Source organism: Lacerta agilis, chromosome 1, assembly GCF_009819535.1.
Source record: "Lacerta agilis isolate rLacAgi1 chromosome 1, rLacAgi1.pri, whole genome shotgun sequence".
NCBI lineage: Eukaryota > Metazoa > Chordata > Lepidosauria > Squamata > Lacertidae > Lacerta > Lacerta agilis.
In genome coordinates this window covers 80,536,910-80,564,278 of record NC_046312.1, presented here as the reverse complement: position 1 = coordinate 80,564,278, position 27,369 = coordinate 80,536,910, and the positions used below count along the sequence as shown (strand labels likewise).

The following is a 27,369-nucleotide window of genomic DNA, read 5'->3' as shown; positions in this document are numbered from 1 at the left end:
TTCCTTTAGCTTTGTTTTTATTTTAATACCTGTTAGATCATGAGACAAATTAATCCCACTAGAGTTACGAATTTGGCACAAGGTGCAAAATTATGAGCTCACCGTGATAAGAAAAGTCGCACAAACAAGACCGAACAAAAGAAATCTTGCCAGCAGTATCAGCCCTGCATCCTTCCCAGATATGAGCCAAGAGTCAAGAAACATAATTAGAAAATATGCATAGAGACAGAAAGGATAGAGACAGAAAGAGTCCTTGGCTTCCGGTTGGAAGTGGGACCCTCAGTTTGCACTGTTAGGAGGGGCGAATGTGCAATGCATCTGCATGAAAGTGAATGGGGTACAATTATGTCAGTGTTCAGCTAATCTGAAGTATTTGTTGGTGTCCGATGGTTCTTGCTGGAAAGCCAAAACAAGAACTACATAGCCCCTAGCTGCACATTGCGGGTGTTAAGAGCTTCCACTACCGTACTTTTGAGGGCTGTTCAGGAACCTAGATTGCAGTAAGAGCAGTGAGGATAAATTAGATCACCCCAGTGCTTTTTTCTTTAAAAAAAAAGTTTAGGGGTACTCTCATTTTGACTCAAGAAAATCACCATTTTATAGTTCAGATTGGGATAAATAAAGACAGTAAATGGACAAAAGTACAAAGATTCACAAAATGTTTAGGGGTATGCGTACCCCTGCGTACCCCCAGAAAAAAAGCACTGGGTGACCCTAAGTAGATAACACCAAGCTGCAGGCTTAGAGTTCAGCCCCCTGTATAATGAGAGGATAATAATACTAGACTGTGTTACAAGGGGCAGTGTGGTGTAGTGGTGAGTGTTGGACTAGGACCTGGGAGACCAGGATTCATTTCATCACTGGGCCATGAAGTTCACTGCATGCACATGGGCCAGTCACAAATCTCTTAGCCTAACCTACCACCCAGGGTTGTTGCGGGGATTAAATGAGTTTCTTGGGGGGAGAGGTAGAATATACTGTAAATGGAATAATAAATGAAAATTAAAAATGAGCTACTCTTGGGTAGCCACCACTACTCACCACAAATATGGACTGTATTTGTATTGGCACTGGCATGGATTACTGTGTTCAACAACAACAACAACAACAACAACAACAACAACAACAACAACCTTTCCCCCCACACAATAAGACCTGCATGTGAAAAGACCTGCATGGTCTACTCTAGCTTACTTTAAGCCTGTGTTAGCCAGCACTGAATTTAGGTTGATTTATCCATGCAGTATCTATTGTGAAAACAACCAAGAAATTGTGATTGCTCAGCTCTGTAGAGGCCAATGTAAAACTCACCAAGCCTCAGAGACCCCCAAATGAACTCTGGTATTTGCACATCATAGCTCCCATGACTTGGTCAAAGCAGGCTCCCTCAAATCACTACTTCTCTTGCCTGTTCCACCTGGTACAATGGTGGTGTTGGTGGGGGCTGTGTACCACAGTGACCGAGGTCATGGGATCTCAGCTGTATTACTTGGGAGAAAGTCCCATTGAATTCAGTGGGGCTTACTCCCCAGTAAACAATGCGCAGGTAGGATCCGGCTATAGGACTGAGCTCATAAGAGACACAGAATGAGGTGCCAACTGGGCCTCTGGGTAGCCCACGTGGATGGTTGTCAGCAGTTTTAGATTGAACTAGTAAGTAGGCTTCTTTGGCCTAGCTGCTGTCCTCCTCAGCACCTTGGCTGCCACCAGTACCATAGAGGCTGGGAATAGACACCCAGCCTTGAAAGCAGCTCCATGTAGGAGTCAAAAGAAGTCTGCCGAAGTTTCTTTAGCTTAATTTGGGGGAGGGAAGGAGACATTTCCCTCAGAGACAAGTGCACTTACAGCTGCTGCACTCTGAAACAACACTATCCCTCCCACGAGGGCTGCCTCACACAGGAACATAGGGAGGGCGAAGTGGGCGGCTGTTTGAGCATGCAACTCCCTCACAGTGTCAGCTTATTCTTTTCTGTCAGCAATGGCCGTGAGAGGGGTGACTGAAGAAAATGGTTCTTTGCTGTGGACTGCTGCCCTGCTGGTAAGCGGAAGACCTTAGACCCGAAGCATTATCCATCAACGCCTAAATAGACTTCAAAACAGTCTTTATTTCCCACACACACACCCCTGTGCTGTTGGCCTGCTTAGATCAATTAGCCTGGCCTGATGTACTTCTGAGGTCTTCTTAATTGCCTTATTAGGTGTCAGTAGGATGTGTTTTTTCCTTTTGCCAAATGCTATCTTTAGTATGATTTCCATAAGCAACTGTCAAGTGTTTGCTGTTTAGCTTGTGTGCAAAAAAACAAAAAACAAAAAGCACCTCAATTAACCCAGCTGTAGCCTTCAAACTTTTCTTCAGATAAGAAGCAAACAGCAAACAAACACTCCCACAAGCACAGCTTTTATATGTGTGGGCAGTAATTGCCTGACTAGCCTCATGGGGGCATGTTGAGGTTTCATCTAAACATATATTTGCAAGCTGGATCAGGTGAACTGGCATCTATTCTTGTTCCTTACCAGTCATTCTTTTCGCCCCACATTCCTACCCCACACAACAAGGGGGTGAAGTGAGGATGGGGCAATTCTAAGGGGTTGTCAATGTGTTGTCCATGGGGACACATGTGCTCACAGAGGCCATCTTTGCTCTCCCCAAGGTACACCCCTCCCCTCAGTGAAATTAGAAATTTGGAAGAATCATTCTGTGGTAACCCATAGAAGAGGCTGTTGTGCTGCGGTGGTGGGTGGGCGGTGCCCACAAAAGTTTCTCATGTTTGCAGATCTGTCCACGGGCTCCAGGAGGTTGGTGACTGTTTGCTCTACACTTTTCGCATGGGGCATGCGGCTAGTCTTCTGTGGCCGACCATTCAGTCAAAGCGATTTATCACACAGAGCAGGAATTTGGTACCACAAAATGTGATGATGCCACCATGTTAGACAGCTTTCAAACAGGATCGGACAGACACATGGAGGATAAGGTTATCAATGGGTATTGGACGGGATAGCTCTCTGCTACCTTCAGAATCAAAAGCAGCGTGCCCTGGGGTACCAGTCAGAGCAGCAGGAGAGGGTTATTGCCCTCATGTTTTGCCTGTGGGCTTCCCACAGACATCTGGTGAAAGACCACTTTGGGAAACAGGATATTGGCTAGATAGGTCTTCGGTCTGATAATGTAGAGGGTGGTTCTCATGTTCCTATGAAGGAGTTTTATTGCAGTAATTGGCATCTCTTGTTTCAATCAGTGAAAAGGGAATTAAGGCCTTACAATGAAATTGTCTGACAAACTCTGCCACCAGGGATTCCCAAACTGGTCTGTGGGCCACAAGCTTCATTCAGGTGGTTCTTGGTGTTTCTGGGGATTTGGGACTGAAGATGGGAGATGGTGGGATCGGTACTGGGAGCCACTGTCTTACACCTTAGCTACTTAGCAGTTCAGGTTTAACAAAGTCTATTTTATTTAATTTGTGAATGCTGAAGCTTTGGGCGGGAACTTTGCCTTGATCTGGCAGTTCAGATTTTGAAACCTTTGTTTTATTTTAAGGAGAGACTATTATACAACATGCTGGCTCTGCTTTGATCTAATTGCCAGGGATGCAGTTAACAGAACTCCAGGAAGAAATTAACATTTTGCAACACTTGAAGTGGAAACTAAACAGAAGGAAGGCAAAGTAAACAGATCCAATTTCAGGGACATGGGGAAGTAAATCAACCTTTTTTTAAAAAAAAAAGTAGCTAATCCACCACTCAAAGTGATTGTGTTGGTAGTTTTGGTACATTTAGGGAATGCTTGGCTGCAACTTTGTACCTATTAAAATTTCAAGATGCAGCCCAGAAACCACGCCTGTCCCAAAGCAGCAAGAGAAGGACAAAAGAGTCACTGTGCCACCCCAACTCTGTTCCTTCATTATTACTGTTGTTCTCACTTCTCTTACACTGTAGCAAGAGAACTCCAGGTTTACCCTCAAATCAATGGATGCCACACCTTTTGTAGTCTTTCATTTCTTCTTCCTTGACATTCATAAATATTACTTCTGCCTCTTCTATAACAGCATTTCAAAACTAAACATATCCATTTCCCTCAACCATTATTCATTTAACTTGTGCGCCAAACCTGGAGTTTATTCACTTACTTTTGCACTTGATCCAGCTAGCCATTCATGGGCAGAATTCACTTAGCAAGTTCCATCTCCTCCCCCCCCCAACCCTCCAAAATTGTCTCTGCCTTTCTCTACCTGTAGTTGACTTGATAGGGTCCTAATGACAAATGTATCACAGAGCTGCCAGCTAGAGGTTTAGCACCATTTGCCCCTCTTTATTTTCAGGACAGGGAGACTACAAAGGAAGCGCTGAAATAATTAGGTGGATTTGTTGGGTGAGAAGAAACCGATGGAACAGCAGAGGACTTTTGAGAGCCAGTTCACACAAACATGCACATCACAGGCTGAGCGGCTGCTGAATGTGTCAACTGCTTGTTTCCATAGGTGAAACAAGCACTCTTCAGGGGGTGGGAAAGTTCTTCCATTGGTGGCTGACCTGATGCAGCTGTTTCACACAAGCAAAGCATCATCAGTGGATTCCGTTATCATGCCTGTGTGAAGTCGTGCAGGCTAGATAGAAGTGGAACAGCTGCATATCCTCCGCCGTTTGATAGCGGCATTGGTAATTTGCTTACGGTCATTTTGTATGTCCACGTTGCTGTTCGCCTTGCTCCCAGTTTGGGAAAAGGGTAAATCTTGGAGACCATGTAACTCACCAGGTGATCTTGGGCCTGCCTCTCAGCCTAACCAACCTCGCAGGGGTGTTGTGGAGAGATTAAATGTGGAAATGGAGAGCCATGTGCACCAGCTCGAGCTCATTGGAGAAAAAGGTGGGATAGACATGCAACAAATAATAAACAATAAATCTTTCCCATAGGAGCATCCATGTGCTTTCCCCAAGAGATATATTGCCCAGCCTGAACATTCCTCCCTGGCCCTAATACTCAACAGGTAGCAGAGTCTCTGCCATCAGGGTGATGCCCCCAAGGCATGTGGGATGTCAGGATAGTATTGACTGCGTTAGTATAAAAGCAGCTTGCGAAGGTTGGACTCACATAGGTCAGGGGAACTTGGTAAAACAGCATGTGCACTGATGCTACTGTATCAATTATTTGGTCACTTTAGTGTTATGGTGAAGCAGCCAAGTAAGTCAGATTCTTCATCATCAGTTGAACACAAAGCATAGGAAGCTGCCTGGTACTGACTCTGATCATTGGTCTATCCAGAGCAGTTCTTCTGGCACTGGGTGGCAGCAGCTCTGCAGGATTTCAGGCTGGAGATGCTGAGGATTGAAACTGGGAGCTGCATCCCCAGTCTACTGATCTAACCTACTGGTGTGCCCACTCCAAAGAATTTTTGAGAAGCTCTGTTAATTGTGTCTTATGACACATAAAGTACCATTTTAGATTTAGATTTAAACAACGTACCCACTTGAATTAGCACACATCTCACTCCCAAAATAAGTTTTACACTTAAAATACTTGTGGTAGAAAAGTTCTGAAAAGGGGAGAGCATGGTGGCAGTCAGAGAGGTACATTTACAATGCATTTCCATGCATCTCTGCTCAGAAGAGAGCCCCACGGAATTTGATGCAATTTACTCCCAGGTAAGTGGGTGTAGGGTCACAGCCCTCTCCATCAGCTAGCTGGACAGCAGGAATAGGGGACAGCCCAGCAATGAAAGAATGAGAAGGCTTCTACTTGCTTTCTAGGCACGAGTCCAAATTGTTTTCTGCTTGTCCCAGTGCTTTCCCAGGGAAAACCTGCTCTTTAGTGTTAAATCAGAGCAAACATCCATCTGCTGAAAACCCAATTGATGTTTGCTTTGATTCAGCACTAAAGAGTGAGTTTTCTTGGGAGAAGTCTGTGGAACAAGCAGACATCTGGGAGCCCCAGGAGATATCATTGGTGTTTGTGACCGATGAAAAGCATAATGGTGAAGAGTAAGAGAGTGACACACTTTGGGAATCTGAAAGTGGAAAGTTCAAGAATTCTGTAGTGAAGACACTGGGGCGTCTAGCAGTTATTTGCACTCAGGCATCAGTTTTTATCTCTTTGCATTTTGAATGTTTGGTTTCTCTTGCATTGGGCTCCAGCAAGGAATCTGGTAGCAGAGCAAACTAGATTGTTTGAGCTGTGGCTTTGTCTGGGAACATTGCTCTCTGAAGCTTTCTGCTATAGTCAAAACAAAATCAAAAATTCTTTCCAGTAGCACCTTAGAGACCAACTGAGTTTGTTCATAGCTTTCTGCTATGCTTCTGCAGTGGGAGGGAGCAAAGAGGGCAATGCCACCATGGATGGGCAAGTCTTCCCCTAAAGCATCCAGAGGAGAGGTGTGCATATGGACACCTGGGTGGTTCCAGATACAATAGGCAAGCACCAACATGATCCATAGGCATTAAACACCAGAGCCAGTGCCTTCACTATAAATGTAATTTGAGCAATTAATGTACATAACAACCAGACATTATGCACATTAACCAGGCCTCATGGAGAATATGCACATAAAAGGCAACTGTGCACATTTTACATTCAATATACATAATCTCCAACAGGCCTTAGTCCATATCTCAGCCGAACGTTGTATATTCTCCAGACATTAGGAGATTATCTCCAACAGGCCATATCTTGACTGCATTTTGTATGTTCTCTGGGCAATATGCATAGTCTCCAAGAACCTCCCCCCGCACCATCTCTTGTTCAGAACTGCGCAATCTGCACCCACCCTCCCCTGTTACCTTTTGGCCCTCTTACCCCCATGAAATACCCTCCCACTGATCAGCTGAGGAACAGGAAGAAGGGTGAGACCCCAGATGATTAATGTTTTCTTCTGCAGTCTATTCCCCTTTTCACCAGTCAGCTGAGTAGCACAGGGGGCATCCCAGGAAGAGGAAAGTTTTAAATCTTGCCCCCCAATGCTACTATCAAGCTAGTGGGAAAGCTTAATAGCAGCATGAGATCAATCATAATAAAATTCAAAGAGGAATTTTAACCAGATTGCCCTCTCCTATTCTGCAGTCTTTTTAAGGCTTTAAGACAAGGGCATTGACAGCTCAGAAACACATAATCCAAATTAGGGTGTGCACTTTCTCTGTCCAAGGAGAAAGAAGCTGACACACACAGGGCCACTTTAGACGTTAGCCAAAATCAAGTGGGAAAGCTTGTTCTGGATTGCGTGCTTTTCAGGTTGCAGCTGGGGGTGGGGTTTCATGTTTAAATCCACCTATCTAAAACTTTCTCTTCATCTAGAAAACTAACACTCCATGGAGAATTGTTCAGCCTCATATTCTCCCTGAAATGCTACCTTTCTATATCCGGGGAGGTTTTTTAAACATGAAACCTCCCACCTGCACCCTGAAATGGCAAAATTCAGGGAAAGTTCTATCACTTGATTCTGTTAAATGCATCACAACCTCAGTCAGCAGCACGTGCTCTCCAGAACGAGAGCCATCTGCACATCTATTTTTACCACTGGGAGACAGATTCCCCTCCCCCACTCTGCCCCAGGAAGACAGCAAAGATGTAGATTTCATACATTTTAAGATTCTTTAATTCAACAATAGAACATTACATTCTCAGGTGGGAAATGAATTTGGATTGGGCAGGATAAAAAAAATAATGATGATGAATACTTTTGTTTCAATAGGATCTGTACGGAAACATTTGCATTTCCCAGTTCGCTATTCTTTATTCAAGCAGAGCATTTGATTGCTAAAAGCCTCTTTCCAGTCTGCAGCACTTGCTAAAATTTTAAAAGGTCAGCAGAAATCTTACACAAAAAAAGTTTAGGAAATTAAACATGAGTCGTTTTTAAAATAATCATTCAGATATAAAAAATATATATATAGCAAGTGAGAGATTCAGACTTTTTTTGCAATTTTGTCCTAGGGTCTCTAGATTAATAAGAACAGAGAATGCATTTTTAAGGTCATTTCATACATAAACCTTTTGCCAACAGACGAATTCCTCAAGGCTTGTTCATAGGTTACAGAGAGCACAGGTACAAGCTTTCTATACACACTTGCAAGTCTTTGTGCAAAAGAGTATAACTATCTGATATGCACAGCTCCACTATATGTGTAGACAGGTACACAGACTGCACACTCCTTGAATGCAACATGTGAACACGCCTATAATAGTGTCTGGAGCATTTTGCTGCATGGCTCAATATATTAAACTGGAGAATCATAGAATCATAGAGTTGGAAGAGACCACAAGGGTCATCCAGTCCAACCCCCTGCCAAGCAGGAAACACCATCTGAACACAAGGAAATTATCAGAAAGTTGCCATTTGGTCCCATGCCCCTTAAAAGGGAGCTCATATGCAATATTGACTGCATTTTGCCATTTCCGTTCATATTGCCTGCAAAGGAGGGGTTCTGTACACATTCTGGGAGGAACCAGCTCCCAGTGAATTGTGAGGAAAGAGGGGGATTATACCATTAAGAAACTCAAAACCCAAGAAGTCACTCCTGCCAAACCATCCATAATTGTGGGTGTGTGAAGAAGGGGAGACAGTTTTTCACACCTCACATCTTTCCTTCACATCTTGTGGCAGGAAATAAAGCAGAAAGGGGTGTTATGGGACAGGAAAAGAGGGAGAAGAACAAAGGGGAGGGCAGCCTGATATCTGTTCTCAGTGCATCTCAAAAGGCACATCTACAGGGAGCAGGCCGGAGCCCTCTGTCCATGGTGCCAGTCCTAGTGCTGGATCTTAAAAAGGACACGTTCCTTGAGCTGTGGTCATTTTGCTCCGGTTGAGGTCTAGAGCAACTGGGAGCTGTAAATCAATCACATCCCCAGGTGTCTCCTGACAAGAAGAATGAAGTGTGTGGGTGGGGAAACTTCTGAGGCAGGGAATCCTGACCAGAGGCTGGCTCAGACAGCAGCAGCAACAAAAAAAAATAATACACAACAACAGCCAGCTACAGATAATAAGTTATTACTCCCAGGTTTGTTGTTATTTAAGGAGTGCAGAGCAGAATGAATTCTGAGATTGCTGTATTGCAGGGGGTTGGACTGGATGACCCTTGGGGTCCCTTCCAACTCTACAATTTTATGGTTCTATAAACCTTACCCAAGGTTGCAATCCTATGCTGCTTACTTGAAAGTAAGCCCAGTGGGACACACTGGATGATCCTGCCCTGATTTAATTGGAAATAAGTCCCGTTAATTTCATGCGCATGGGATTGCTGCCTTTCTAGAATGCCCAGGATTTGCCTAGGAGGTTTAGGCTGACTCACCGGTGATCAAACAATCTGCACAACCCCAGTCATGCCTGCTCAGAAGTCTGAGTTCAAGGGGACTCATTCCAAACTATGTGTGCGTAGGACTGCAGACTTTGCTTGTCTCCTAGGACAGCTGGTCACCTCTTAAGGAACTCATCTCTGCTCCCTCGTTCCTGCTGCCGTGCTACTGGAATGTCAAGTAACACAAATTAAGGCAGATTTATCTTTGCACCATATCCAATAAAAAGCACAGGTGTGCCGGGGGGGGGGGGGACAGAAGCAAAACTGTATTGAAAGTGCTATGGGGCAGGAGACAGAGCCGGTGCCAAGCAGAGTTATGTTTCAGCACCATGACCAGTATTTTTAGCTCCAAAGCAGCTGGCAGAGCTCCTAATTGTTCCTTGGGAGCTTAGCTCATCCCATCACTGCAGGATATTCCATCTTAAAAAGGGGTCAAGTGGCAAAGTTAAACATGGATGTTGGACCACATCTCCCATCACCCCTGACCTTTGGGCCATGATGGGAGGTGGAGTCCAGCAACAACTGAAGACCACCAATTTTTCCAGCTCTGGTTTAGGGGACGTGGTGGTGGGCAGAGAAAGACAAAGAAAGGCAGAACGGGATGTAAGTCAGAAGGGGTAAGCATTAGAAAGGAAAGGCCCACAGAAGAGGGTGGAAAAGAGGAAAACAGAGCCCCTTATCTCCAAAGTCCTTTACATTTGTGTGTGGCATAGTCCAGCTTTTATCCCCGGAGCAGAGTCTCCTGGCTGTCAGGGCACTGCTTCTCCCGCTGTGCATCTCCTCCTTTCCCCAGGTGGTTCTGGCTGTGGCCGGAGGAGTAGCTGGCCGACTTGTCCCCGCCAGATCCTGCCAAATGCCCTGGGCTGCAGCAGAGGACGGCGGCGCAGGCCTGCCGGAAGCGGGGGTCAAAGAAGGCGTAGAGGAAAGGATTGAGGCAGCTGTTGATGTAGGCCAAGCAGCTGCTGTACGGGTGGAGGTTGCTGAGGAAGGCGTGGAAGCCGCAAGACAAGGGCATCACCCCCCAGTCCATCAGCATGTAGATGGTCTTCACAAAGTGGAAGGGCAGCCAGCACACGGCGAAGGTGGCCACCAGGACGATGATGATGGTCAGCAGGCGCTTCCGCTTCCTCAGCCCTTCGGTGCGCTCCTTTCGGAAGTGGCCGGCGATGGTGCGGGCAATGAAGAAGTAGCAGGTCAGCATGATGGCAAAGGGAAGCACAAAGCCCAGAAGAGTAGAAGACAAGCCCAGACCTGCTTCCCAGACCTGCTCGGTCTCATCGGTGGCCACACTGGAGAAATTCATGTAGCACGTCACTTTGTCTGTCCCGGTGAAGACGGTCGTGCTCCGGAAGATCATGGCTGGCAAGGCTAGGAGGACTGCCATGGCCCAGAGGGTCAGGGTCACCAAAAGCCCACTCACCTTGGACCTCAGCTTGGCATTTGCGATGGGGCGGACGATGGCCAGGTAGCGGTCAAAGCTGAGCCCTGTGAGGCAGAAGACACTGGCATACATGTTGACAAAGACCAGGTAGCTGCTGAGCTTGCAGGCAAACGAGCCAAAGGGCCAGTCGTAGTCCAGGATGACGTAGGTAGCCCAAAGCGGCAAGGTGACCACAAAGGTGAGGTCGGCCACTGCCAGGTTGGCAATGAACGTGTCTGCAGACCGCCGTTTCTCCTGGCCTCCGCGGAAAATGGTCCATAGTACCAGGCCATTGCCGGTGGTGCCTAGGAAGAAAACCAGCAAGTAGATGGAGGGAATCAGGATCCTGGAGGAACTCCAGTCCTCGTAGTCACACTCCAGAATGCCTGGGTAGCTGTCAGTATCGTTGCTGGACTCCATGTCTGCTCAAGAAGGAGAATGTGGAAGAGGCCTCTCTTCTGATCTTGTAGAATCCTTCACCAATCTGGATCCACTCCGTACAAGTTCCTTCCTTGTTGCAAGGAGGAAAAAGTCCCAGTGTCTCAGCTCATTTGCCTCTCCTGTGCCTCCTTATCACAGCTTTAGGCAGATCTGGCCAGGGGCTTGCTCATCCTGTGTGTCATCTCCTCCTCACTCTCACACACACACTCAGGAGGCTGCAGTTCCTTCCTTGGGATTTGTCTTAAAAATCCAGGCGACCCAGCCCCCTTTCCCACCCCTCCCTTTGCTTTCACTCAACATCCTTATGTGAATTGGACGACTTGACCCCCTGCAGTGCTGGGCAGCTCCATCTGTCATTTGTATCCACCCACTTGCAAACAAACCATACACATCCTCTCATCCTAAACTCTCCAGAGCAGAAAGAAAGAAAGAAAGGGGGGGGGTGGAATGCAGCTTAAGTCCAAACCAGAGATGCTGGTGGGTGCGGGTGGAGGGAAGGCTCACTGCCCAGTTCACAAACGCTTTGCTAACCTGATCTAATTTGTCTGTCAGTTTCATCATGAGCCTCTCTTAGTTTTAAGAGCAGTGCAACATGGAGCAAAAGAGTGCCCAAAGCAAAAAAAAGCATCAACTGAAGTCAATCCTTCTTAGATGCTGTAATGCTGTATTTATTTTGAGTGGCATTTGTTCATGCAAATAGGTTTGGTGGGGTCGAGGATAGTGTCATGAGTGAGCTCTGCAGATGCAAAACCAATCTGAATTTTAAATAGGCTCTGCTTGGTCCTTGGGAAGGATGGAGATAAGCTGAAGACAAAATGCAGATGCTGCTTAGCCTTCCAGCAACATCTCAAGCCTAACTGCAGCTTATGTGATTGGTCCCAGAGATGAGAGAAAGAAGGCTTGGTGTGTACAGAGTATACTGGGAGATGTGTTTCCAAGCTTTAAGGAGGGGTGGGATTTACAGGGGGCCCAAACATGTGAAGAGTGTCATTGATCTAGGAACTCTCTCCCCACAGTCTAGGCCAGGGATAGGGAACCTGTGCTGGTCCATGTTGTTGGACACAATCTCCCAACAACCCCTGCCAGAATGACCAGAGGTTGGCCACCACTCCTCTGGACTAAACAGATTTACCTGTTCTGGACCTCTGAGATCAATAATGACACCTTTTTTATTTATTTATTTTTTTAAATCCAAATAGATTTTTCTTAAAACGTTGCTGCAATCTTGAATTAGAACTTTGAAATCCAGATCGTTTCTATTTTTCCAAACAAAATAATTTATCCGAAATTGGCTGTAACTGATGTAGGCAGCAATCCTTGCCATCTCAAGCTTCAGTTTAACTCTAGCCATTTAATGCAGTAAAAGTTTTCCCGCAGCAACCACATAAGCTGTGAGTGGCATATGTATGTTGCATTTGTTACTAAGGAATCCAAAACGAAGTTTGTTAACGAAATGGTGACTCCAACCAGACACTACCCAATAAGGTGATGTATAGGAGAAAGAACGATGGTCTCTATACCCTGCTAACTCTCTTTCTAGTATGAGGCTGCAGAGTAAAATATTTGTAGGACCGCAAGTCTCATAAAATGGCAATCTCCTCATACTTAGGGTAAAAACCAAAACAGAAATTCCATGTGTTGATTGGAAACAAACTGACTTACAATCCTTTGATTGAGATGAATACAGATATGAAGAATCTGGAAGAGCTTTGAGAAAGAGTTGCAGGAAACCCTATCAGACTCAGCCCATGAAATGGTACCTCTGACCTGACTTGCCAAAAGGTCATATAAAAAGTCTACTCTGAAGACTAATTTGAACCCAGGTCACAGGAGATCTCAGGACAAGACCAGACCCTCTTTGCTAATAGTCAACAGCAGCTACAATCAGTTTCTTTGAAGTATCTACAGTTGTGCCATTGCTTATTGGATTTTATCTGCATTCCCAAGAACATCTGGCTTATTGTACTAAAAAATGGCTTTTGTGCTGCCTTATGGTCACGTATGGCTTTGGTGTTTGATCTCCCTCTGATCATTTTATCTGCTCTTTGTATATTGCTGGTCTGCCTGATAACTACTGATATCTGTCCTCGTCAGCCTCAGTTCTCTTATGTTTATAGTGCATGCACTGTGATACCATCAGTGTAACAAGACAGCCTCTATGCTGTTCAGGCTTAAGTTTTCCTCCCTGAAATGCTGGACTTCTCAATTGCTTTAGAAAACTAGGAAAGAGGTGTACTTTGATCTAGTTAAACAGACCCAGAATGCTTACACTATCTTGACTGTGATTTGCCTACCTCCAAGGACTTCAGGGTGACATACAGATCTTCTCCTCAACTACCTCCATTTTATTCTCACAACAATCCTGTAAGGTAGGGTACGGTGGCTAGTCTAAGGTGAGCGTCATGGCTGAGTAGGGGATTTGAACTTTGGTCTTTCCAGTCTTAGTCCAACCAATGCAACACACTCCCTCTCTCATTGTTTCACTCTGGAAGGATTAACAACAGATATCTGCTCAGATCTACAGCTGGGGAATTAAAAACAAGAAAGCATGTCTGGCTTAGTCAAGGGAGCAATTTCCCCAAATCATGCAAGCCATTTGTTGCAAAGTAGAAAATCAAAGCGAGCCTGTGTGGTACTGATGTAGCAGGCCAGCTTTGATGATCATCAAATGATCAAATACCATTCTTGTTTTGGAAAACGTTCAGTCCAGATCCTTTTGCCAATGGGTAACCCATCTCATTCTCTTCTTCACATATCAGGGAATAAGCATGATGTCATGGTTAGTGGGAGATCCAAGTCTCCAGCTGCAATAATATTTAATAGTTATTTAGCACCACTGAATCATACACCTTTTTCAGTAATTCTGAAGCATTCAAAGTCGGTCAGAATTATTAGCCCTGTATGGCAGATGGCCAAGTCACCGAGCCTATCAGTTTGCCTAAGGCTAACTAACTAGTGAGCTCATAGCAAAAGGTGACATTTGAACCAGAGACTTCCTGGTTCACTGTTCACGGCCCTCTTCCAACATTATCAAAATCACTAGACGAACTTGGGTATCAGTATATTATGGTGTGATCCTATACTAGCATCAAAAGAAGTCCCATTGAGCACAATGAAGCTTATTCCCAGGTAAGTGGGTACAGTGATTATAGATCAATAGGTAGCCCTTGGGAACATCATCATTTCTAGGAAACATACCGACTTCATGTGAGGAACTACCAGTAGCCAAAAATGTCAAGCCTCTCTTTTGCCTCATTTGAACTGAGAACACGATTTAGAATAAACCTCGGTATGTGTGTGTGATGGCCTGGGAGTCAGACTCTGATGCTGAACCTGAGGGATCCCAGCCTGCACAGGATTCCCCGCCTCCAGAACCAGCTGAGCCGGGGCCAGGGCTTGAGCCTGAAGGATCCCCACCTGTGCTGGATCCCCAGGTGCAGGCATCAGCAGAGTCTGCTCTGGCTCCTGATGGGAGGGAGGACCCATTGCCTGCAGGTGCTCCACTCCCAGCCTCTTCAGAGGAAGCTGAGGCATCCCCTGGGTCCAGTAACCCACCATCCTCTCCTGAGCTACAGAGGCTCAGGGCAGAGAGGCGAAGGGAGTTAAGTGTCTGCAGGAGGAGTGCTCGCCTCCAGGCCCGGAGGAGAGGCGAGTCTCCGGAGGATCGGGACCGCCCTAAGCATAGGGCCAGATAAAAGCCAGCCAGACCCAGCCCAAGTTGCGTGAGCAACTTAGTTGCAAGCGTGTGCTCAACCTGCAACCTTGTGCCTGAACCTGCCTTGGACCTTGATCTGCTCCCTGCCTCGCTCCCTGCCGGATTGACCTCCTTTGGACCCCTAGACCCAGGACTGGATTTGGACCTCGCTTCATGGACAAACCCTTGGGGCCAGCACAGTTTGCTCACGCCACACCCGCACTCCCCCTTCGCTGGGGTGCGTTCGGGAGGAACTAGTAGCCATGGCTGACCAGGCGGCTGCGCTGGTGGCATTGGCCCAGGAGAACCAGGCCTTGACCCACACCGTGCAGCAGCTAAGCAATGTGGTTACGGCGCTTCAGCAGCGTTTGGATGCCTTACTGGCTCCTGGGGCCGCCGCCCCAGCTCCTGGCAAGTACCCAGTGGCCCTGCCAGAGAAATTTGATGGGTCCCCAGCCAGCTTTCCCATGTTTCTCGCCCAGGCCAAGCTGTATATTCAGGGGCGAGCTCGGGATTTCCCTGACGATCGCACTAAGGTGCACTTCCTGATCAGCTTGCTGAAGGACCAGGCGGCCAAGTGGGCGTTGCCGCTGCTCCGGCAAGACTCCCCCTTGCTGACAGACTATACGGGGTTTTGCAATCATCTGGAAACCACGTTCGCCAACCCTCAGAAGGGGAGTCAAGCCAATCGGGCAATTCGGCGGTTGAAACAGGGCAAGTCCACAGTGGCCACCTATGCCACGGAATTTCGGCTGCTGGCGCAGGACTTGACCTGGAACGACTCTGCCCTGCGGGACCAGTATCTCGAGGGACTTTCAGACGAGATACTGGATCAGCTGGCCACGTTGGATCGCCCTGCCACACTGGATGCCCTCATCCAACGGAGTCTGCAGATAGACGATCGGTTGGAGGACCGTCGCCAGGCCCGGGGCCGCCGGCACTCCGGCCTCCCGGCGCCGGTGCTTCCCTGCAGTTCCGTGGCCAGAGCTGAGTCATTGGAGGAGCCGATGCAGCTCGGGGCAGCGCGGCCTCGCCTCTCCCCCTCGGAAAAGACTCGGCGTCGGGAGGGGAACCTGTGTCTCTACTGCGGTGGGAGTGGACACTACGCCCAAACCTGCCCTGAGAAACGCCAGCCGCAGGGAAAACGGCCAACCCCAGTAGCCGATGGCCCAGGCTACCTGGGGTCCCAAGCATCGCATGATGGGCCCTCACCAGTGGAATTGCAACACCTCATGATACCGGTGCGTCTATACCCCCCCGGTGGGCCCTGGATTCTCACCCACGCTCTGGTGGATTCGGGGGCAACCCGCTCCTATATGGACTCTGCCTTCGCCACTCAGCATCAGGTGCCGCTTCAGAACAAGCCGGAACCAGTACAGGTGGAGGCAATTGACGGACGGCTCCTACGCTCGGGCGCTGTTACTCGGGAGACCCAGCCCTTGGTCCTGTGCTACCAGCAGCACCGGGAGGTGCGAACCCTGGACATTGCCACCATGCCCCGGTTTCCCCTGGTGCTTGGGATGGACTGGCTGGAGTCGCACAATGTTCAGATCGACTGGGTCAATCGGACTGTATGCTTCCCAGACCCGGGTTCCCATGCTCAGTCCGAGTTAGTAGCAGCTGCCCCCATGGGTCAGGCTTTGTCAACGCTCCCTGCTGTGTACCAGGACTATTTAGACGTGTTCGAGGAACAGGGAGCAGACAAGCTGCCGCCTCATCGGTCCTTCGACTGCGGCATAGACCTACAGCCTGGGGCGCCCCTGCCTGTGAGCCGCTTATATTCTCTTTCGGAGCCAGAGCGTGAAGCCTTGCAGGACTTCCTTCGCAAGAACCTGGAACGCGGGTTCATTAGGCCCTCTACCTCACCCACTGCCGCTCCTGTACTCTTCGTTAAGAAGAAGTGTGGGGAGCTTCGCCTCTGCCATGACTACCGGGCCCTGAATAAGATCACCATCCCAGACCGGTACCCCTTGCCCCTTATTGCAGAATTGCTGGAGCGGGTGCAGGGGGCGCAGATGTTCACCAAACTGGACCTCCGAGGGGCCTACAACCTGATTCGGATCCGTGCCGGGGACGAGTGGAAGACTGCATTCGGGACCCGGTATGGGCAGTTTGAATACCTGGTTATGCCGTTCGGATTATGCAACGCGCCCGCCGTGTTTCAACGGTACATCAACCACGTGTTCCAGGACTTGCTAGACAAATACGTGGTGGTGTACCTAGATGATATTCTGGTTTATTCCCGTGACCCAGCCCGTCACGAGAGTCATGTTCGGTCCGTGTTGCAGCGCTTGCGGGAGCACCGACTGTACGCCAAGCTCAGCAAGTGCGAGTTCCACCAGCGGTCAGTAGACTTCCTTGGACACCGACTCTCCCCTGACGGGGTGCAGATGGACCCTGGGAAAGTGGCTGCGGTTCGAGAGTGGGCAGCGCCCCGGAACCGCAAGGACTTACAGCGGTTCCTAGGGTTCGCCAACTATTACCGGACCTTCATTGCAGATTATGCTCATCGCACCACCCCATTAACCCGACTGCTGCGCCCCAAGACGCCCTTCTCCTGGGATGAGGAGGCTGAAGTGGCATTTCAGGGGTTGAAAGCCTGTTTCCAGAGGGCGCCGATTTTACAGCATCCTGATCCCTCTCGTCCCTTCGTGGTGGAGACTGATGCCTCCAGTACGGCTCTCGGTGCCATCCTGTCTCAGCAACAAGGACCCGATGCGCCACTGTTACCCTGCGCTTATTACTCCCGGCAGCTCCTTCCGGCGGAGCGTAACTATACCGTGTGGGAGCGGGAACTACTGGCCATCAAGGTGGCCTTTGAGGTCTGGCGCCATCATCTTGAGGGGGCACGACACCCGGTGGAAGTGAGAACGGACCACCGGAATCTGGAGTACCTCCAGACCACCCGCAAGTTGAACCAAAGGCAGATCCGGTGGGCGCTGTTTTTCTCCCGGTTCCAGTTCCGGATCCGCTACATCCCTAGCTCCCAAAACCGGAAAGCGGATGCCCTGTCCCGGAAACCTGAGGACGTCGCAGACACTGTACAGCAGGCAGTACCGACGACTATCTTACCACCAGCCGCATTCCTGGCCACTCAGGAGGCCAAGCCGCTGCAGGCTCGGGTGCGAGAACAGCAACGGGTCGACGCTTGGGCACAGGAACGGCTCCGGGAACTGTCTGACGGGTCATGCCCTCGATATCCGGGGCTGGCCCTGCACCAGGGCCTACTGCTGCACCAGGGTCGTCTATACATCCCACCAGGACCATTGCGGGCTGAGGTTCTCCAGATGTCCCACGATGCCCCAGCAGCAGGGCACTTTGGGCGGTACCGGACCACCCATCTGGTAAGCCGGGAGTTCTGGTGGCCCCGCCTGAAGGCTGATGTGGCACGCTATGTTGCTGGTTGCAATGTCTGCCGGAGGGCCAAGGGTCCTACCGGGCGACCCCCCGGTCTGCTCCAGCCATTACCAGTCCCACCTCGTCCCTGGCACACGGTCTCGCTGGACTTTGTGGTGGACTTGCCCCCATCTCGTCACTGTACCTGCCTCCTGGTTTTCACGGACCATTTCACTAAGATGGTGCACTGTGCCCCCTGCCCGTCCATACCCACAGCTAAGGAAACGGCTCAACTGTACTTGCAGCACATCTTCCGCCTGCATGGCCTGCCCGAGCGTGTGGTTTCTGACCGCGGCGTCCAGTTCACATCCCACTTCTGGCGAGCCCTGCACCAGACCCTTGGGACGGAGGTCTGTCTATCTTCGGCCCACCACCCGCAGACCGATGGCCAGACGGAACGGGCAAATGCGGTGCTGGAGCAGTACCTCCGGTGTTACTGCAGTTTCCAGCAGGATGACTGGGTCGATCACTTGCCATTGGCGGAGTTCGCCTACAACAATGCAGTGAACGCCTCCACCCAGCAGACCCCGTTCCAGGCCTCCTACGGCTACCATCCTCGTTTGTTCCCGGACGTGCTGCCAGCTTCCGCGGTCCCCGCAGTGACAGACTGGCTTCAGGAGCTTCAGTCCCAGCAACAATTATTGATGGAGCAACTGCGCCAGGCCAAGGACGCATACAAGGCCCAGGCTGACCGACATCGTCAGGAGGGGCCAGAACTCCATGTTGGTGATCGGGTGTGGCTCTCTACCCGTCACCTGCATCCTTCTCGGCCCTCACGAAAGCTGGATGCACGGTTTGCCGGCCCATTCACCATCACTGCGCAGGTGTCGCCGGTGGCGTTTCGCCTCCAGTTACCTCCATCGCTCAAGGTTCACCCAGTGTTCCACCGGTCCCTACTTAGTCCAGTCGCCCCGCCCGACGAGTTCCACCCAGACAATCCACGACCGCAGCCAGTTTTGGTTGAGGGGGAGCCTGAGTACGAGGTGGAGCGCATTCTCGACTCACGATACCGCAGGGGGAAGCTCCAATACCTCATCGACTGGAAGGGGTATGGGCCTGAGGATCGTTCATGGGAACCAGCGGAAAACGTCCACGCACCTGCCTGCCTCCGTGATTTCCATGCAGCTTACCCCAGCAAGCCTGGTCCGGCCCCTCGGTTGAGGGGGGGGCCTGGGAGGGGGGATGGTGTGATGGCCTGGGAGTCAGACTCTGATGCTGAACCTGAGGGATCCCAGCCTGCACAGGATTCCCCGCCTCCAGAACCAGCTGAGCCGGGGCCAGGGCTTGAGCCTGAAGGATCCCCACCTGTGCTGGATCCCCAGGTGCAGGCATCAGCAGAGTCTGCTCTGGCTCCTGATGGGAGGGAGGACCCATTGCCTGCAGGTGCTCCACTCCCAGCCTCTTCAGAGGAAGCTGAGGCATCCCCTGGGTCCAGTAACCCACCATCCTCTCCTGAGCTACAGAGGCTCAGGGCAGAGAGGCGAAGGGAGTTAAGTGTCTGCAGGAGGAGTGCTCGCCTCCAGGCCCGGAGGAGAGGCGAGTCTCCGGAGGATCGGGACCGCCCTAAGCATAGGGCCAGATAAAAGCCAGCCAGACCCAGCCCAAGTTGCGTGAGCAACTTAGTTGCAAGCGTGTGCTCAACCTGCAACCTTGTGCCTGAACCTGCCTTGGACCTTGATCTGCTCCCTGCCTCGCTCCCTGCCGGATTGACCTCCTTTGGACCCCTAGACCCAGGACTGGATTTGGACCTCGCTTCATGGACAAACCCTTGGGGCCAGCACAGTGTGCTTCACGAGCTAAGATTCTATGGTAGGCAAGCTGTATATTGTGAAAGCTCATCAAGGAACTGTGAGGTTCTTCAGAAATGCTAAGCCATTAGGGGTTGTTTCACCCATGAATGAATTTCTATGGAGGACATTATGAAACTCTCATATGGAGTGGGTCACATGTGACAAAAGCATGGGCTTCCACATGTACACACATCCAAATTCATTGTGTAGGAAAGTCAGTTTAGGTGATACAGCCCTCAATATAATGTATTAAGTTCAATAAGTATATTTTGATCTTGGAAGTTCTAAATGTGTTCTACATAAAGACTACAATCTGTTATGCTCCATCACCAGCCTCAAGGTTAAAAAAAATAATGAGAGATTTCATGTTCCAGCATTTCTCAGAGTAGCTACATACAATCTAACGGACTTTATCTCCTGAAATTCAGAGGCTACTACTAGTCAGGGCATGTCTTGGGAGTCAAGGAGGCTGGAGGAGGTGAAAACAATCCCATCCTATTTTAAAGAGGTTAAAGATGTGTCATAATCACATCTGACACTTGAGCTATTCAAAGAGACGCAGTGAAACAGAACTTGACTTCAGTTCCTGTACCAGAAACAGGATTATTCCGAGAGTCCTACAAACACCATTTTTTCACCTCTAAATTGCTATTTCAAGCCTGTGATAAACAGATAGGGTAGAACAGCAATTTGATCAGCAAAGAGCAGTTTTGTAAAGGTGCCAAAATTTCAGAAATCTTCTGAGTCATTACCACTTTACAGTCTATATACACTCCAGCAGATCTTTTTTTATCTTTCTGTTCAAAACCCAATTGTTTAATTTTATAAACACAAGAACTTCAACTAAAAAAAATAGAATATGACTGAATTCTCAAAGCACTTTACATATATGCTATGTGAAAAATCCTCAAAACAGCTATTTAGGCCAGCGATGAGGAACCTGTATCTCTCCAGAATGTTGCTGGAATAAAATTCCCACCATTCCTGATCACTGCACTGACTGGAGCTGATGGGAGATGGAATCTAAAAACATCTGGACCATCACTGGTTCCCCACCCCAGCATGGGATCTCTTTCTTCCCACCTCCAAGATTAAAAAGCATCCTGGGGGTAATATTTTGTTTTTGTTTTTTTTAGAAGAATTTATTAGCATTTTCATAATACAACACAAACCCAGACCCACACCTACAAATACAAAACAATTACAAATACACATAATGCCAGGATTCTTCTTGTTGTTTATATACCTAGCAAAAAAAAATTCTATTTCCGAATATTGACGTTTGACTTCCCCTGCCTTTTCACCTTCGGTTTTAAATCCATATTTTACTTTCTTAACACCTTTTCTCTATAAAAAATTTTTTTACTTAGATTAAAGATAACACAATTATCTTCATCATCCTATTATATCGTAAATCTTAACAAAATATTCTTATAAAAACTAAACTTATTTCTTCTGTCCATTATCATGCTGCTTTAACTTAAAATCCAATATCCCCTTACTTATTCAAAATGAACTTATAATTAACAAACTTCACTCTCCGATTTCAGATACCATAGTAGACCATTTGAATTTTATATTTAGTACTTCATCCCACCCCCCCTCTGTCCATTGTCTTTCTCTGTCTTTCGCCGGAACCAATCCTCGAGATGTCTTCTTTTACCAAATGTCCACAGATCCAGGCAGTATTCACAATAGACCTTGCATCAAGTTTCAGGGTACACATCACATCATTTATAGGCTCCTCCGTTTCTTTGTACCATACTTCTTCTTCTTGTAGATATCTTAATTCCATGTCCCATGCCCCCGAGCTCCCACCTCGGGGTCTGGATATTGTAAATTTTCCCGTTCCGGGGCTGCCACCCCCAGAAAACGGTTCCTTTTCCCGGAGTCGCCCAGCCATTTCAGACCATCCTTCAAGTACCCCTTCTAACTCTCTGCCAAGGTTTTCTTCCATTGTGTAAAACTTTTGGAAAGCCTCCTCTGTGGGAAGTAAGTTCTTTTTATTTATAATCCCACTCAAGACTTGCAATTTCCGATTAAGCAGTTCCAGCCTCAAGACAGCAAACATTTCTTCCTCCTTTAGACCAGAGTTCAAAACAAGTTCAAACACGAAGTCCAGCATTTTGGAGGAGAGGGTGAGTGTCAAATTTCAGTTCCTGTCTCTTCCTTCCTTTGTTTCAATTGTTTCCCACGTCAGTCCAAATTTCCCATCGCCATTTTATCTGAAGCCAGAGTGTAAAGATCAAAACTTTAAAAGGAGATATTTTCTGCCCACTTAATCCCCAAAGGGAAATCTCAGCAGTCTCAGTTTTCAAATTCCAAACACTTTGTATCCATTATTGTAGCAGCAGTCACTCAAACTGGTTATTTTCTTTCTCTCCCGAAGGGAGGGAGGCAGGCTCCTTTTCCTCTTCCCCCCGGATCGTTCCAAAGATATAAAAGTCAATCAAAATCAATCAAATACTCACAACCACCGGGTTCTTTCAATTCACTAAAGACAGGTAGAACTTAGACGCTCATCACAGGCTTTGCCGCCGCATTTACATCCCGGTTGGGGCATGTCCCCTATAGCCCGGCTCCGTCGTCCCTTCACCCCCACTCCCCCTTTACAGGGGGAGCGAGGGAAGGGTTCGGAGCCACAACGGGCACAGCCGGGGAGCCCAGGGTGCGGGACGCTCTTCCCGCACCCCACCGGAGCCCCGCTTTGCGGTAGCGGGGCTCCAAACCCCTGGGGGTAATATTTTGAGCTGGGAAATTGCCAGAATAAAATGGTTAAGCACCCTTTCATCTGTCTTTCTCACACCCCACCTTGTAGTCTGTGCAGACCAAGTTTGGCTTTTTTTAAAAAAAAAAATGGAGAGGGCTAAAACTGTTACTGCCATATCATGTGTAGTTTGGAGCTGAATGTTGGAAGACCCGGGACAGACAAAAGCAAGGACATCTTCACATATTGGATTCACTCCCACAAGTAATGGTGGCTACCAACTTGGGTGGCTTAAAAGGGCTAACAAGGTCTACTAGCCATGGTGGCAATGTTCTATCTCGACTAATGGGAGGCTATAAGTTTCTGGATACCAGTTGCTGGAAACCACAGAGAATGTTCTTGTGCTCACATCCTGCTTGCAGGTTTCCCACAGGCATCTGGCTGGCCACGGTGAGAACAGGATGTTAGACTAGATGGGCCACTGGCCTGATTCTGCAGGGCTTTCCTTATGTTCTTATGCAAGGGCTGGTTCACACTTCTGTTTGTCCCATGATTTCAAGAGGTTTTTCTTTTGTCCCACCACTTTCCCTGAGAAAACCTGCTGTTTACTGCTCAATCAGAACAAATATCCATTGGATTTACTGCAGATTGACATTTGTCTTGATTCAATAGTAAACACTGGGTTTTCCAAGGGAAAGCAGCAAGACGAAAGAAAAACCTCTCAGACCCATGGCTAGAAATCATGGGACAAATGGAAGGAAACAAATGGAAGTGTGGAGAGAGCCAGGGGCTTGATTAAGGTCACCTAGAGAGTTTGTGGCAGAGTGCAAGATCGGTCCCGATTCATCTAGCTCAATCTCATAGTACTGCACGAGAGCCAGTGTGGTGTAGTGGTTAAGAGCGGTTGACTTGTAATCTGGTGAACTGGATTCGCGTCTCCGCTCCTCCACATGCAGCTGCTGGGTGACCTTGGGCTAGTCACACTTCTCTGAAGTCTCTCAGCCCCATTCACCTCACAGAGTGTTTGTTGTGGGGGAGGAAGGGAAAGGAGAATGTTAGCCGCTTTGAGACTCCTTCGGGTAGTGATAAAGCAGGATATCAAATCCAAACTCTTCTTCTTCTTCACGTACTCCCAGACTCTGAAATATCTTTTAAATTACGTTGATGGATGGGAGTAGGAACTTTTCTAGGAAAACAAAAGGTGTGCATGATGTGACTTTATCATTACTATTTAATATGGGTCTGGTATTGACACGATGTTAGATTTTAGACAGCTTCGGGAAAAGCAACTCGTATTTTAAATTGCAAATTCCAGCCAGGTCTAGTCTAGAAACTGGCATTACAAATCAAGCTCAGAGAGGAAGGATTGCGAATTAGAGAATAGCACAGATGAAAATGTAGGGAACAGACACAGCAAAAAGGGGTTAGACATGACTATGCAATAAATACCGTAAACTCAGAGAGCAGCATCTCCAGCCTCTGGTGTTCCCTTTGATTCCATGCTGCCCAATCTCTCCCGCCATGCCCTGGTCAATTACCTTACTATTACATACAAGCAAGTACGACCAAGTAACTGCCCTGTTTTCTTCAGAAGGGGTGGACTAGAAATACCTGGGGATATCATATTTGCAATAGCTGGGGGTATCATATTCACCTGTCTAAAGCAGCCTTCTCCAACATGATGCCCCCAGGCATTTTGGACCACAACTGTTAGCAGCAGCAGACAGCGTGGTCAATGTTGAGGGATGATGAGAATAAGTGTTTGGTTCAACATCAAGGGAGGGTGGTACCTGGTTGGGGGAAGGCTGATCCATAAATAAATGCAAAGGAAGATTCAACTTCTAAGAGACTTGGCCTTTTGTGAAAACAGCTCTCCTACGCTCGCTTCCATCTTTGTTGGGAACACAGCTACAGTCCTACCCTCATACCATACATTTAAAGCACCCAAACTCATGAAAACTCAAATTTAATCCTCGTAGGGCTACAGCTCCCAGCACCCTTAGCAAAATATAGTTCCCAGGATTCTATGGGGAAAGCCATTGGGCTTTGAATGGCAGCCGGTGTGATGTAGCGGTTCAAGTCCCCACTCAGCCATGAAGCTTTTTGGGGAGCCTGGGACCAGTCACCCCAGTCTCACCTACCACTTTTCCACTACCTTGAACTCCTTGGAACAAATAGAAATGTATGTTGTGTCAAAGAAATATCTTTCTTCAATTGTTGTCAGTGTTTTGATGCGCTGGGCTAGGCTAGTGAGCCGACAAGCATGTGCTACTGACACAGAGGTACAATGCCAACCAGTGTAGCTGGAACGCTCCCTTCTCTGCAGTCAGGCCTGTCAAAAGTCAGCCGGGCTCTTTTCGATCGATTGAGATGTGTAGCAACAGCTGCAGGGGTCTCCCTCCAAAGCTCCGGCTGCCACTCGCCTGTCTATTTCCGTCACTTTTCCCTCAGCGCTGCAAGTGCGCCTGGATGTTAGAGAAGATGCCTGGCTGAGATTGGGAGCGGGGGGGCGGGGGCGGGAAGGAAATGGAAGGGAGACAGGAAGGAAAGGACAGGAGAACTGGGGCCAGCATACAGTAAGCAAAGTATTTATAGCTTGTCTCACTGTAACAATGAGGGGATGTGAGCAGTGGAGAATCTCTGCTTGGATGCAGATCAATTTAAGGAGGTAACAAAACTCATGTCTCTTTCCTCCCATCCAGAGCTGAATGACTATCCACTGTAGGCATTGCAGCACAAGCAAGTAAACCAGGCCCCAAGCCCATTATCCTTGGAGTGCCATAGACCTTCTCAGCACAACAGACAGAATAGAATGTCATAGAATCATAGCATTGTAGAGTTGGAAGGGACCCCAAGGGTCATCCAGCCCAGCCCCCTGCAATGCAGGAATCTCAGCCGAAGCATCCAGGACAGAATGGGAAGTGAAATTCCAAAGGTATGTGGTCTTGCTGTTGTGAGGGGAGGCAGCACTTGATGCTTTGCACTCCCGAGCACAGGTGAGGATTTTTGCACAGCCCTCAAAAACCGAGAAACATAACTCTTCCCTATTTTGCCAGTTTATGTTCTCCACTAGATTTCTATAGTGTAGTCTCTAAATAATTTTGAAAGCTAGATGAAAAGGGTCTCAACTTAGTATAGGCAAGGGAAGCTTGTTACTTCTCATCAGCCATTTTGCACACAAGAATCATTAAGCAGTTATGACCCTGATGCAACAGTCATTGTCCACCAGGAATGAGGAACCATTGGCCCTCCGGATGTTGTTGGACTGCAGTTCCCATCATCCCTGACCATTGGCTATGCTGGCTGGGGCTGATGGGAGATGGAGTACAACAAGTGTAAGATTATCTACACCATAATCATAATATAAATGAATGAATGTGCTAAGTGTTCTTTAGTGTAGTGCAGCCTTGTGGGCAGGAAAGTAAAAAAAAATCATCTCAACATGCAGTTCCAAGCTTTTACTCCTTGCCAGTTTAACGAGCATGTTTTAAATTTGCACTAAAACAATTTTATGCACAATTGTATGTTTATGTCCATATGAAGTGGGAGGGGAGAATGAAACACGATGAAATGACGCTGATTGGAAACTTTGCTTTTTAATTGTTTGCTTTTATTAACAGAGACATGGTTTTTCATTTAAGCGCTCATCTGCAAATATTTCAGTAATTAAATATAATAGCCAAAAGAAGAGTTTTTTAAAAATGCAGCTAACACAATGCTGACCAGAAACATAACAGTGACAATGTGTGGGGATATATGTGTGTGGTCTTGAGCTTGCACATTTCATATCACACTGCACGTATAAAAAATGAGCTCTTAACACACTTTTGTTCCATTCTTTCAACAAAAAAGCCAGATTTTCTGCTGTTGGGTAGGGGGAGGGGAGAACATGGAGAGGAGGGAACACAGGACTATGATTTAATGGCATCGTATAAAAACCCTGTAAAGAGTGGGTGAGCAAAGTGTGACAGTGGCAATGGAACAGTGGACTTGGCAGCATTCAAGTCACAAATCCACACTGAAATGAGACAAACACCGTGACAGCACATCACGTCTCTCTCCTCTTCTCCCCCCCTCCCTGCCAAACACATAACACATACTTTACACAGAACAAATACTGAAAATGTGAGATGTTAGTGCAAGCTGAAAGCTGGCAAGATTTAGGAGCATCTGCAACATCTGTAGTGATGGGGAAAGCAGGTGAACATTCTCAGGCATTTTCATGCTTACCCGGGTCTGTTCAAAAGATGGCAAGGGGGAAGAAAGTGAAGTATTCAAAATATTTTTCAAGCTTTATTAAGGCAATAACATTCATTTAAAAATACGGCAATTTAAGACTTAACACTCTCGTTTTTCTGAAACCCCTACAACTAACCATATCCGTAAGCAAGAATACTGGAAATTTGTATAAATTTGAATTTTTGCAAATATATTTGAGTTAGGCAATCACATGTGCTTTCCCCTCCAAATACTTCAATAAAAATGATGAAGATTTCAAAGTGACCAAACATCTCATTCTCTTCAGCCATAAATCTTGTAGAGGCCAAGAGAGCCCAATCTTACTGCTTTCCTTACTGGCACTTCAGTACTGGAATTCTTCTTTTTCCACTTTGGTTTCCGATGCAAGTTATAGTGTTTTGAC

The 27,369-nt window shown here is 47.8% G+C and overlaps 1 protein-coding gene across 1 annotated transcript; it reads right to left on the bottom strand.

Annotated features, from left to right (window-relative positions):
- Positions 1–9,904: 9,904 nt before the first annotated feature.
- APLNR (apelin receptor) lies at positions 9,905–11,398 on the bottom strand. Its single transcript, XM_033158452.1, has one exon. It carries the CDS (start codon positions 11,117–11,119, stop codon positions 10,001–10,003), a length of 1,119 nt encoding a protein of 372 aa, XP_033014343.1. The 5' UTR covers positions 11,120–11,398; the 3' UTR covers positions 9,905–10,000.
- Positions 11,399–27,369: the final 15,971 nt, after the last annotated feature.